At 37.3% G+C, this 13,931-nt stretch overlaps 1 protein-coding gene across 1 annotated transcript in view; it reads right to left on the reverse strand.

Annotated features, from left to right (window-relative positions):
- strn3 (striatin, calmodulin binding protein 3) overlaps positions 1-13,931 on the reverse strand; it is a 127,869-nt gene that overhangs the window by 25,531 nt on the left and 88,407 nt on the right. The window contains 2 exon segments of the mRNA XM_039741231.1: positions 4,806-4,939; positions 10,285-10,425. Coding sequence (XP_039597165.1) covers positions 4,806-4,939; positions 10,285-10,425 — 275 coding nt within the window.

Consider the following 13,931-nt stretch of genomic DNA (forward strand, 5'->3'; position numbering starts at 1 on the left):
AGAGGATGAACACTTAGCATTTGCATCAGTCAAGTCTAAATGTTGGTCTAAATATTGCATGTAATATGTCTGATTTTACTATTTTACCATAAGTATTCCATGTACTGTTATACTGTATTTATTTGTACTAAGTTTAGGTTTTAATAGCTGTGATTGTGGTGGTTTTTTTGTTATTTTGTGGTCTCTTCTGCAAAAGTGGCTGGCAAACCAAATTTTTCTTTTGGGACAATAAAAATGTAACTGTCATAACTTAGGTTGGTTTTGAATCGAGTATCTATAAATGACAGAATATGCAGTGTTTTGATCAAGTTTTTGAATCCCTCTTTATCTACCATATAAATGGAAGTGACATGCTTAGCAATGTGCTCCAAAAATCATGATTTCCTTTTTTGTTAAAGATATCCAATGATTAAGAATTTCATAATAAAACTACATATGGCAGCATAACATGCATGCATTAAACATGGCATTTTGTGTGCATATGTATTTGTACAGTTGAAGTCAGAAGTTTCAATACACTTAGGGTAAATTCTTTTAAACTCTGTGTATAAGCCCTCCACAAATTTTATATTGCAGACTATAAATCTGGCATATCATTAAGGCATTGACTTTGTTCAGGGCAAAATAAATAAATTCCCACAATGCTCAGAGACCTCAGAGTATTTCTCTTTTTTATTAACCATATCAAAATTCCAGTGGGTCACAAAATTCCATATATGTTGTTAATATTTGGTAGCATTGCTTTTAATTTGTTTAACTGGAGCCAAATGTTTTGGGTCACCTTCCAAAAGCTTCTTACAATAAGTTGTTGGAAATTTGGCCCATTCCTCCAGACAGAACTGGTGTATCTGGGACAGGTTTGTAGGCCGCCTTGCTTGCACATGCGTTTTCAGTTCTGCCCCCAGATTTTTAATCAAGGCTTTGTGATGGCCACTCCAATACCTTGACCTTGTTGTCCTTAAGGCATTTTGTTACAACTTAGGAGGTATACTTGGGGTCCATATCCATTTGGAAGACCCATTTGCAAATAAGCTGCATGTTCCTTGCTGAGCTCTTGAGATGTTGCTGCAGTATACCTACGTCATTTTCCTTCCTCATGATGTCATCTATTTTGTGACATGCACCAGTCCCTCTTGCAGCAAAGCACCCCTCACAACATGATGCTCCCACCCCCATGCTTGGTGTTCTTCAGTTTGCAGGCCTCACTCTTTTTCCTCTAAACATAACGATGGTCAATATGGCCAAACAGTTTTATCTTGGATTCATCAGACCAGAGGACAAAGCTCTTTGTCCCCATGTGCCACTGCAAACTAAAGTGTGGCTTTTTAGGGCAGCTTTGGAGCAATGGCTTCCTCCTAGCTGAGCAGCTTTTCAGGTTATGTCAATGTTGGACCCGTTTTACTGTGGATATTAATACTTGTCTACCAGTGTCCTCCAGCGTCTTCACAAGGTCCTTTACGGTTATTGGGACTGATCTGCACTTTTCGTGCCAAAGTCTTCGCGAGCAGTATGACGGCTGTGTGATCCCAAGTTGTTTACACTTGCACTTTATTGTTTATACAGATGGATGTGGAACCTTTGGGCGTTTGGAAATTGTTCCCAAGGATGAACCAGATTTGTGAAGGTCCACCATTTTTTTCCCCCAGAGGTCTTGGCTGATTTCTTTTGATTTTCCCATCATGTCAAGCAAAGAGGCAATGAGTTTGATGGTAAGCCTTAATCCACATGTTGACTCCATTGAGGCTAATTGGCTATCAGTGATAATTGTCTACTTGACAAAAGGCTTGGCATCATTTTCTGGAATTTTCCAAGATGTTTAAAGGCATTGATAAAAAAAGTGAATGTAAACTTGTATCCCATTGGAATTGTGATATAGTCAATAAAAAGTGAAATACTTTGAGCTCTGTGAACATTGTTGGAAAAATTACGTTTGCCCTGCACAAAGTTGATGTCTTAAACCATATTCCAAATTTATACAGTGGTACCTTGGTATACGTCCGCTTTAGAATAAGTCCAACTTGGTATACGTCCTGTTTGGACGCGAAAAATTTTGCTTGGTATATGACCTTTGTTTGGAATACGACATGCGTGCTAGAACACTGCGCGCTACCCATGTTTACCTCTCTCTCGACTGCCCACGAGCGTCAGTACGCCAGTTGCTAGCATTCAGTGAACAACCTGCGCTATAACTCTGTGAGTTTTCACGTGATTTTGTGTTTTTTCACATAAATTTGAATTGATTGTTGAAAAGTATGACGGTAGCATGCGTATCCGGGAAATGGCTGCTGCATACCGTATGCCGAGACTGACGGTATCTACGATTGTGAAAAACAAAGACGTTATTAAAAAGTAAAGTGAGGTTAAATTTTCATTTATTTCATCTAATTGCTTTTGTATTTATGCGTTTTAGTATTAAGCAGTGTTTAAATTATTTTATACAACCCCATCAATGTAGAATATGCCAATAACAATAGGATTTTTTTTCATGGGAATGGATTAATCATTTTCCCTTTATTTTTTATGGGAAAAATTTGTTTGGTATACGTCCTGTTTGGTATAAGTCCAAGGATCTGGAACGGATTAAGGACGTAAACTGAGGTACCACAGTAGTTTGTTAGTATAAAATCTGTGGAGGTATTATAAATGGAGTTTAAAAGAATTCACAGTAAGTATAAGGCAACTTTGGACTTCAACTGTATGTGTTTGTCTATATCTTTGCTTTCATCTCTGTGTCAGTGTAAATGAAGAATTCAGGTGATGTCAGTTTAGTGAACCTGGACTTTTGAGGCCACTGTGAGTATGGAATCACCAGAGTACAGAATGCCTTTCTTGACCCATGTTTAAAAATAAATAAATAAAATTAAAAAAAATGTACATTTGTGCCATCCTGCACTATGCAACTTTTAAATTTTGACCTTTTTTGCTGATGGTTTGTGTTAAGTTGAATTTTCAAAAGTATTTGTATTTAAACATATTTCAGTATAAAGCATATTACAGTAATTCACTCAATAGGACAGGTAGTGTGGCAAAGTCATGTTGGGAGTAAACTCTAAAACCCCCACTTATAAATCACTGACCCTGAGTAGGTCACATAAAAGTGTACACTGCAAATCTGTAAGTCTGGTCTTGCACAGCATGTTGTGCCACGGACTAAAAAGGCCCAATGCAGAATTAAGGTTGGTTGGTACTATTTATTAATATCTTTATATTGTGTTAAGATGCAAACAAATCATGGGCCAGTGTCGCTGAACATTGGGGGTACTGCCGTCCCAGAATCCTCAGCTCCATCCCTGTTTAGAAGTAATTTGCATGTTGTGCCAGTGACAGCATGGTTGTTCATGTGTGCAAGATTGTGTCCTAGGATTAACTGGCAGTACATTAAGGGTTAGATCTCAGCATTCTCCTCATGCTACCGGGATAGGCTTTGTCCCAACAACCCTAAAGAGGCAGACTGGGTACAGGTAACACCATTTTTTTCCACACTGTCCAATTATCAAACTTGAGGCAGGTAGTCCACAGTCTGTGAGGCAATCTCAGCTACATTCTGTAATATTTTGTCCTACATGCTTCAGTCAGGCTTTAATGGTCTCAGTTTTTATTGATCCAGTGACTGAACTGTCCTTCTGTAAGACACACCCTATAAGTTTGTATATAAACTCACAGTTTACTAATGTTTGATTAATTATAAAAAATATCCAGGTATAAATATTACCTTTGTGCCTGAGGGGTCTATGTGCAAGACATGTTATGGAGTGAAGGCCTTGTCACATTACATGACTTTTACAGCAATTTTCAGTTGCAGATTTCATTTATATAATCAAATTGGCAGTGACAGCATTCTCCCATAACAGCCAGTCATGTAGCCTGACACACTTAGTGACTCATCAACCAGGTTTGATAAATCAGTGCTAGCATGGGAGAATGTTGATGTGTGCAAGATTTGGTTTGATAAATCACAGGGGTGGACTCTGTGTGTGCGAGAGTTGAGAACCAATGAGTGCTCAGCCAGAAGCAACAATGAATATAAAGCAACTATGAGGAATAAGGCACGCGGGTGTTTAGGACCTTACAAACAGAAGTGAGGTTTGTCTGTCTGATGTCTTATGTTTTACATACTTAAAATAAATGGAAAAAGAAAAATAAAGGGCCAAGATTTGTAGATGTACTCGGCACACATGGAAAGCATTAATACATGACCAGCTCAATCAGGCAGCATGCTGTGCACTGTCTGAAAAAGAGGATACCTTGTGAGAGAAATGTGAAACTGTGCCAGAACGTTGGCACAGAGTTAGTCATGTAATCGAACATCCTGACGCAGCGAGATAGGCAACTGCAGCACCACGTTTGACCGGAACTCTTGTGATGTGCAACTAGCCAAACTTGGGCTGAGATATAAAAACCAGTGGTTACACTGTCAAAATATAATACAAGCATTCTTACTGTTTGACTGTGCTATTACAGTCCCGTGTACACTAGTCATTTTGAAAGCACATAATGATCCGAGTTTTTCACTACACAGTCCCTGCATGGAAAATGCCATTGATGTGCCCATAACCAAGTGCAGACAAAGGTCTACATCATATGTATTTTTGATAGTTTCCGGAAGATCATTTTATAAATTATGTGAAAACTCCTGTGTGCAGATAGTTTGCATTTACCAATACAAAAAACATAGTACTGTAGACTTAATTAGATCAAGTCAAAGTATCAACTAAATATTTTTTATATATATTTTAAGAAAACACTTGTATGTGACTAACTGGCCATTTAGTTGAAATTACTTAATTGTAATAATTGATACTTACATCATAGCTGTAGTCAGCATCATTCGTTACTGTTAGATCTGCCAGGTCTCCAAGGCCAAGGACACTCTCCAGAACATCATCGGATCCCATAATGAACGACTTGCCTCCACCAGATGGGAACGTCAGAGGCTCTGCTAAAATATGACAAAAACAAAACATTAATATAAAATCCAGGTTTTTTAGCAGAGTCATGTTAATAACCTAAAAAATGAAGATAAAATCACAAGGATTTGACTTAACAGGTTTTATGAACAAAGACAGACCAGAGGCCAAGCTGTTAAAAGTTCAATGACATCAAGCTTAAGGTTTTGACTCATTTTATTAAGAGACACAATAGCAATCAGCAACATTCAGAATAAAAAAACATTCCAGGCATACAGGGAAAGTGTTTGCTAGACAAAAGAAAAGTATGAAGTGCATTATAGAGCTCACAACAAAATGCTCCACTCAACTGAGCAACACCTGAAAGGTGGAGAAGACCAAGGTGCAAGAATGTCCACAGTATCAAGAATGAGAATGTGGGATTGTATTCGCTCACACACAGACTAAAATAAGCACATGAAGTAAAACGAATCACCTGATGCTAATGCAACACCATTATCTTCCTATAAACTAGTGCCATCACTTCCTAACAACTTATTTTAGGAACATATTTTACCTTTCACACTTCCACGGTCTCAACCTGCTTGTCCAGGTCAGGGTTTTGCAACAGTTTTCAAACCCATTTGCAGTCATCTGATAAGCCCTTATTTCTTTTTCTCTACTGTAAGTCCCAGATCCAAAAAAAGGCTTTAGACATCTTTAAATGCTGATCTCTCTAACCCAACAGGAAGAAAGTCTGTTAGGGGGTTATACAGTAGGTGCTTATTCACGTCATCTATACAGAGTACAGTCAAATCCTGACTTGGCCAGGTTAATTAACATGCACTAAATTACCAATGTCTGGTATCACGATTAGTGAGCATAACAACTACACCTCAAAACCTTTGTGTTCCTTACCTGAAATAAATAAACAAATGGTATGATAACAGTAGAACTGTAACTAGGCTGTTGGGCATTTCAAGTGCAGTTTATAGACATTACCTCATACATTATGTTATCTATTTAATCTGGAAAACTGACTAACGCGAACCCTTAATGCCGAAATGTTGAATGCCAGAAAAGCAACACTAAAGATTTTTGGTAGTACATCACCTACATTCCGGCAAATGTAATTGACAGGAAATGATTAACCAATAGGAAGAGGTTCAGCCTGCTGGTCTTGATTGACAAATGACCAAACCATCATGGAAAGAGTCCTACTGAAATAATTGTGCAGGAATTGAAATGGCCAGAAGGAAAAGTCCCATTGTTAAATGAAAACCATCTTTAAAAAATAAGGCCATTTCCAAATAAAACCTGCGATAATTACATGGAAGGCGACTTCTTTATTGAACCAAAATATAATGATAAATTTGCATTACATAATAATTTAAGTGACATTTATTGAATTATGTTTTTCATACAATTTAATGACACATGCTTTATATTTATCACTTTACCTTTTCATGTGATTATTTTATAATTGTCATTTTATTTTCTACAAGTTGTTACAAAAGGTATTTCACAGTGAAGCATTTGGCACAGATTTGAATAAAAGTAGTACTGTTTAAATATGTTGCTATTAAATAAAAACACTGAAAAACCACCTCAGCAAGACCTTTACTTCACTTTACCTAAACAAGGGCAGCATAATCACTTACCTTATGTATCTTTTCAAACAAACAGTTTAAAACCCGTCTGGCTCCAGACCAATACACGGCGTGGGTAGCTCTGCCTGTGTCACTACTGACATCATATACTAATTGGTAAAGATGCTGCACTTGGGTCTACTGAACGCACAAGTTTAATTTACTACCGAATGCAGCTTTCAAAGACATGTAAACTGCCAAACCATTTAGCTGTTATTTGTATGAACTTGCTCGTTACATCAGTGGACAGCAAGAGGCACACCACACTATGCGACTCTTCAGTCCCACCAGGGGGGTGGGGGGGTAAATGTTAACATTATACAAAGTTATTGTCCGTTATACCTGCATTGTTATCACTCTTTAATTTAATATTGTTCTTTATCAGTATGCTGCTGCTGGAGTATGCGAATTTCCCCTTGGGATTAATAAAGTATCTATCTATCCTAGAATAAGACAAGTGACTGTAAGCACAATCGCCTCTGCCAAATTAAACCAACTAAGATAAACAAATTACTCCAAAAAATCATATATGATGAGATTTGGGTTGAAACTGGAGTAAGATCTAGAAACAATCAAGGAGAACACAAACTCTACAGAGACAGCAACCATGCCAGCATCCCTGTGAAGCTGTAGCAGCACTGACCAATGAGCCACAGCCTGCCAGCTTGAAGCCGTGTTGTTCTTTGAGTGGCTACCTATTCAATTCACCAAGACACAATCAAAGGGGGGAAATAAGGCAAAGGATCTGCTGCATGAAAAATTCTGTTTTTGTATTTTTTGGTTTTTGGAAAATGTACCACTCATAAATATTTATCAATATTGCATCTTTTGAGAAAAAAATAACCATAACTCTCAAAGCTTGAAATTGTCACTCACTTTAAATATTGCCAAAGGCAGGCATGTATTCTGAATTTCTGAATGGGATTAGTAAAGTGTCTCTAATCTAATGTATTTTATAAATGGCTAAACATAATTGTTTCAGATTTTGTACTGAAGTATACTGAAATGTGTGAATCCCACCACCAACCAGCTATGTGAAGAAACTCTTTATCCAGACCAAGCATGTCAGAATGGTAAACCAAGGCAATCCATATCTGAGGAAAAAGTTTCTTTTTTACTCTAATGATGTCAAAAGAAGTATTTCTTAAGGTAGGTTGTCTCCACACCATAGACTCAATGGACAGGACTGTTTTTTTTTCAAATGGAGCCAAAGAGTATTCTGACCTGAGCAGATCAGGAAATTGTATGCATGTGGAGAGAGAAACCTACAAGTGAAGAACTTGCAAAATGGCAGGCTTCACAAAAACACTGGCATGATGTCTGCTTTGTGGCTATTTGAGCAGATCAGCAGTGGCCCCTGTGTGAATGTATCAGTTATGTACCCTTAGGCAAGGAAGAATTAAAAGAGATCGATGGCTTATTCTACAAATGAAATAAATATTGAAAATGGTGGTATAACTTAGTGTCAATTTATGAAATTAAAACCATGTGTACCACAATCTGCAGCATTCCTGTTTTGAACAATTCACAGTCCAGGCAGTCCCCAGCTGAACGAGATCTATTCCTACGACTCTAACTCGAATTTGTAGGTTAGTCGAAAGTAATTCAAACGGCTCTTATTTCGCAGTCAGTTAGAAAATTGTTTGTATTTGTATATATTTTACCTTTTTATGCATACACACTCAACACAGCGTTAATGGCAGCATGACCAGACTTAAAAAGGCTCCTTCCTTAAGCTAACAAACCAGTAAAGCCTCGGAATGTTTTCATGAGTGTCACAATGTATCGTAACGCACACACTTCTTTGTTACGCATTGCCACAAAGGTACACTACAGTGTGTTGTCATAAATTTTAATCCTGGTGAGCGGAGCCTTCCATCAACAACCACGGAAACCCAGAATTTTTTAATTACACGGCCCTGTGTGCATCAACTGCACATACACTAGACAAGAAAACACGTCCTCATTGGAGGAACAGTGGTGTGAAATGCCGCTAGCCACAAATACACAATCCAACATTAAGTAGATATAGCAATAGCCAATTGTGCCTGCATTCACAATTGGAAATCATCCAGATCTTGGACAAAGATCAAATTTCGGCAGGCAGAAGTGGAAATATTTGCAAGATTGATATGTAAAGGCAAAAGAAAAACTTCAGGGAGAAACTGCAACTATGCAGCGTTGAGCATGAATGCTTAAACTATAACCTGAGCAGGGTGCACATCATCTGTGCGCAACTGTGCCCACGGCTACCTGTGCTTGAGAATAAATGGGCCTTCTTCAAATTTTTAATGCAACTGACTTTATGGCAGTCTGTAAGTATGAGTTGTCTGTAAGTCAGATACTATTAACCCAGAGACTGTCTGTATCTCGATGATGAGATTATCACAAGAATCAAACTGTGGTATAGAGACACAGAACTTTATTACTTGCTCTCAAAACAACAGCCTGAAACTTTTCTGCAACCCACTGCACAAAAAACAAAATGCACACTCTACCTGAATTAGGGCTTTAGCTACTACAGTATAATTGACCACACACCTTAAATGTCTTGTAGATGCTAGCAAGGATGTGGCACAATGTGCCTTGACAATCACCATTACGCTCTGTCAATCAGTGTGCCATTATGCCAGCTGGGTGTGAAACATTATATAGACTTGCTTAGAAAACATCCACCGAAATGCTGTCAAAAAGCAACAATTGGCAGTTCCCTCTGAACACAGCAAATGAAGCCTGGTTGTTTATACGATTGTTAGAACAAATTCTTCCCGCCTACTCCATGACATGCTGCCCAAGAGACATTACTCAGCCTTTTTTTTTTTTTTTCTTTATGGCCATCGGACCCCAGCTCCTAAGTTCCTCATTGTTGGTGACCCGAGTGGCTGGACCAGGTCAAGGGGTCGCCCACGTAACGCATGGCTGCTGCTGCAGACAGAAGGTCATTTTGGGAGGGTGGGACTGAACTGCGAGTCTGCCCGGGGGTTGCCAACCAGGATCCTGAATTGTTTCGTTGTGTAGTGGGTGCGGCAGTGCACTGTACCAGTGCATGCTCCCCAACTTGATTTGACTTGACAGTTTGCACTGCCTGTGGATGCTTTATGATCCTAAGAGAGAGAATGAATTTCCCATCTGTGCATCAATTAAAGGTGTTTTGAGTTTAATCATACCTAGTGAATGATGATTTTTTCTCCTGTCCTTGTAACCAGACACATTCTGTAAAAGAGCTTATTTAGGCATTAGCCTGTAATTGTTTCTTAAAGGTACTGCATTTACTGTTTATTTCAAAATATTTTCTTGCTCACTACGTTAAATACCTTGTGATGGTGTCTTATATGAAACTTAAATTTGCACTGGAAGCGTAAAGTTTCTGACAAATGTGTTCTGGGAAATACTAATATACAACATAACCGATTTATTCAATGTTGCATTTACAATCAAGCTCCATATGCAACCATCGTGGAAAATTTTCATCAATAGATGACAGGCTTAAAGCAGTCCACTTTTCCAAATGATGTCACTTTGGATACTGGCTTCCAAAAGAGCAAATCATATTGTACAGATCAAGTTTTATGGAAGACAAATGTTAACCTGTATTGTGCATAAGGTAGACTTTTATGTCTTCTTTGATTTAAAGAGTGGTTGCCAGAGACCAAAGTAAATTCAGTTAGAGAAGAAAGGCCCACATTCCCCCTTCATTACCAAAAAAAGGTTTAAATCAGATGAAAAATTTCAGTTCTGGACATGTGTACCTTCCTCTGCTCTTGGACCTTCATGATCAGTCACTCTAGTTGCAGCTGATACAGACTGATTAAAGATTCCAGTAGATATGTGGGGCACTTCGTCATCCCTCAGATCTGCTATCATGTCTTGCAGTTTTGTCTTGTTGACCCCTGTAAATTAAGGTCAATAGCAGAGGCATATTTAGATTCCTCCAGACCAGTAAATAAAAACTGGGGGACCATCCATATAGCATAAGGTAGTTTAAAAATAATAAATAAAAAAATAAAGTGTCAAATTTGCTTAAAAAAAGGTAAAAAAAAACCCACAGAAATATACAAAACAAGTGTATTAAAAAATATACATGTCTACAATTTTTAGTGTTATATGCATTTGTGCTAATGAGTTTATATACCCCTGAAAATTTGTAAAATGTTAGGCTTTCTTTTTTTTTTGAAAACATAAGTGATCAGATAAAACCCCACGCTTCTATTTAAAAATAGCGAATCCTAATAAAAAGAGATGTGTTTTTCCTGCTCACTCCAGTTTTCTGATTTACATTAAGGACACTGATTGTGAGATTTATAGATGACACTAAAATCGAAGGAATGGCAGACACTGAGAAGGCAGCAAAAAGAATTCAAAAAGACCTGGACAAGCTTCAGAAGTGGGTGAATACCCAGGAAAATAATCTGGAAAAGTGCTACATGTGGGCAAAAGGAACATCAGTCATACATGCAAGATGGGAGACACTGAGCTACAGGAAACAACCACTGAAAAGGATTTTTATTATTTTTTATTATTTTTAAAATTTTTTTAAGGATTTAAGGATTTATGTTGACGCATCATTTTCATTGACTAAAAATGCACAGAAGCGATTAAAAAAGGCAAATAAAATGTTGCATTATATCACAAAAACTTTTGAATACAAGTCAATGAATGTTATGCTCAGACTACATAAACTACTAGTAAGACTGCATACGGAGTACTTTGTACAGTTCTGGTCACCATGTTACACACAAGACATAGCGGTACTTGAAGCTTTGCAGAGGACAGCAACCGGGTATGAGCAGGATTTAAGGACATATTCTACTCTGACAGGCTCGGAGAATTAAACCTGTTTAGTCTGATTAGAGGAGACTGAGTGGGGTCCTTATCCCTGTCGATGGTGAGTCATGTACTCAAGGATATCAGTGGAAATTAAGGAAAAGTGCATTTAAGACTGAAGCCAGGGAGCACTTCTTGACCCAAAGAACTGTGGAACTCTGGAAGAAACTACTGAGATGGAGTTGAGGCAGAAACACTGGCATCCTTTAAGATGATTCTGGATGAGATATTGGGACAGCTTAACTATTGGCTAAACAACCGAGCTAGATGGATTAAATGGTCTACTCTTGATTGTTAAACTTCTTATGTTCTAGTGGTCAGGTGAAGCTATTTGTCATCACAGAATTATTGTGTATGTCCTTTAGTACAATGTTTCTCACCCACTGGGTGGCACGTTGCCACTGGTGGGTTGTCCCAGAGATCAACAGTGTTGCAGAATATGTTTCCCATTTATAAGTAAGCTCATTTTACCAAGGGGGAAACCCCCTACCCACTATACCAATCGCGCTCATTTCTCCAAGGGGGCAGTTTGCAATTGCTGCTGGTGCGTCATCAATGAATTTAGAAAAAGGTAAGTAATCATAATGACAACTAAAATCGCACAGATTGCCCTAATCAAACATTTCAAATATCCTTGTATGTCTGGTCTGACAACCTATATTCTGGTTGACAAAAACACTGGTCAAGATGGCTATTAAGGGTAAGTATCCATACCTGTGTCTTGTTTGGTTTTAATTAGTGTCTGTATAAACAGTCAATGAGTTTGGGAAAAGCAAAAGTCGAAGTCGAAGTATATGCAAGAAAATGTACTTCAACTTTATAAATCAGTAAAAGGATATAAAAAGAAATCCAAAGTTATGAACACACCAATCAGCAGAGTTCAAACTTTGATCAAGAACTATAAAATTAGGGGTTCTGCTATTACAAAGCCAGAGGAAAATAAACAGCCTCTTCTTTCACAGCCATCACAAAAGACCACAAGCCATCCCTGATGCTAACGGGAGGAATACATGATATTAAGAGCTAAGGGTATAGAAACATCTGCACAGGACTGCCTTATTATTTCTTTAATTGATATGCTTTGTTTAACGATTCTGCTATTCTGTGGTGCCTAATAACTTACTTTTATTTCCATTAAAAATAAAGGAAATGTGCATTGTCTGATCACTAATGTTTTCTTTATATAAAAAAACCACAACCTTTGCCAGGGGTATGCAAACTTATGAGCACAACTGAATGTTGAAATAAAGATGAAATAATATAGAGAAACAGATGCAATATATTAGAATTTTGGAGGTTTCTTTTTTTATTTTTTTTTAAGACATTGTCAAGAAGAAAACAGTTTTCCATTAAACAAACTTTGTTATGTCATGATGATGTCACCACAAGGGAAAGGAAAAAAAAAAAAAAACCCTTTACAACATAGTGCATTGAAATGCAGCAAAAACATTAGGATACAATGTTAAATAAATGACTTCATATTCTAAAAAGATCAATATATGTATATGAAAAATACATTTTTAATCTGAATAGGAAGCAGATGGCCAATGCACATCTAAGACAAAAAAAAAGATATGAAAACAGCAGAAAATGAAAATCAAAAAGAAAAGGAACAAGAGAAGGTAATTTGCATGAAGTCAGCAAGACAACAAGGCAGAAACTCCTGATTATTTCTTACATTAGGGGTGCAACAAACAGTAGTCTGCATTTCCAGCTTTTTCAGAATTGACTACTAGTATGTGATAGTTTTTTAAAAAAACTGCCTTAGCAAAAATGTATTAAAAAACAAAATTACAGTTACAAGTCTTCACAAAGTGTCACTGAAACTCATAAAAAGTAAAAATATAAAAACAAAAAACAACAAAAACAATCGCACACTGAGGCAGCATGTTGGTCTTTTAGCTGTATAACTCTGACGTGTAGAATATTTTCCTCAAACTGGTCAAATGTTTCTAACAGGTCATCGGAAAGGAATTTCAGGATTTTAGTTGTTCCATTTGAATTTTAGGGTACAAATCTAACATACTCACTACTAAGGAGAACTACTAATTATGGACAGTTTGAATTGAACTTGTGCATCTGATTCATGGTTTGACCTTTTCTGCAAAAAGAAATCAAAACATTACTCGTGGGTGGAATTCACATTAGGCCCTCACAGTGCTTTCTAAGATTCTGCAGGTTACCAAATCTTTTGTTCTGTGTTTAAAAATATATTCAACATTTTAGAAATAATAGAATATTCTTCAATAAACATGTTTTTTCAACATACAGAAAGAATGTGCTGGACCATTGTTAGATTTCCACAGTGCAGTAATCTTTTTTTGTACCTTTTCTCATTCCTATTTTTCTATACATACACACACACAAATAAGAAAATGGAATTCTGCAGCCTTTAGAAATCCAGTAAGAGTGGTAACAGAATTTCCCCCTGAAGAGCCCACTTCTCATGCACTCACAGTGAAATATTAGGGCATGCATACCTGCTATTTCCTAAAGTACAAGTCTGTATGTGTGACTTATATTACTGTTGGAAACGGCATTTCAAAATAAAAAGGTTAAAAAACACACAAAG

This window comes from Polypterus senegalus, chromosome 18 (assembly GCF_016835505.1).
Source record: "Polypterus senegalus isolate Bchr_013 chromosome 18, ASM1683550v1, whole genome shotgun sequence".
NCBI lineage: Eukaryota > Metazoa > Chordata > Cladistia > Polypteriformes > Polypteridae > Polypterus > Polypterus senegalus.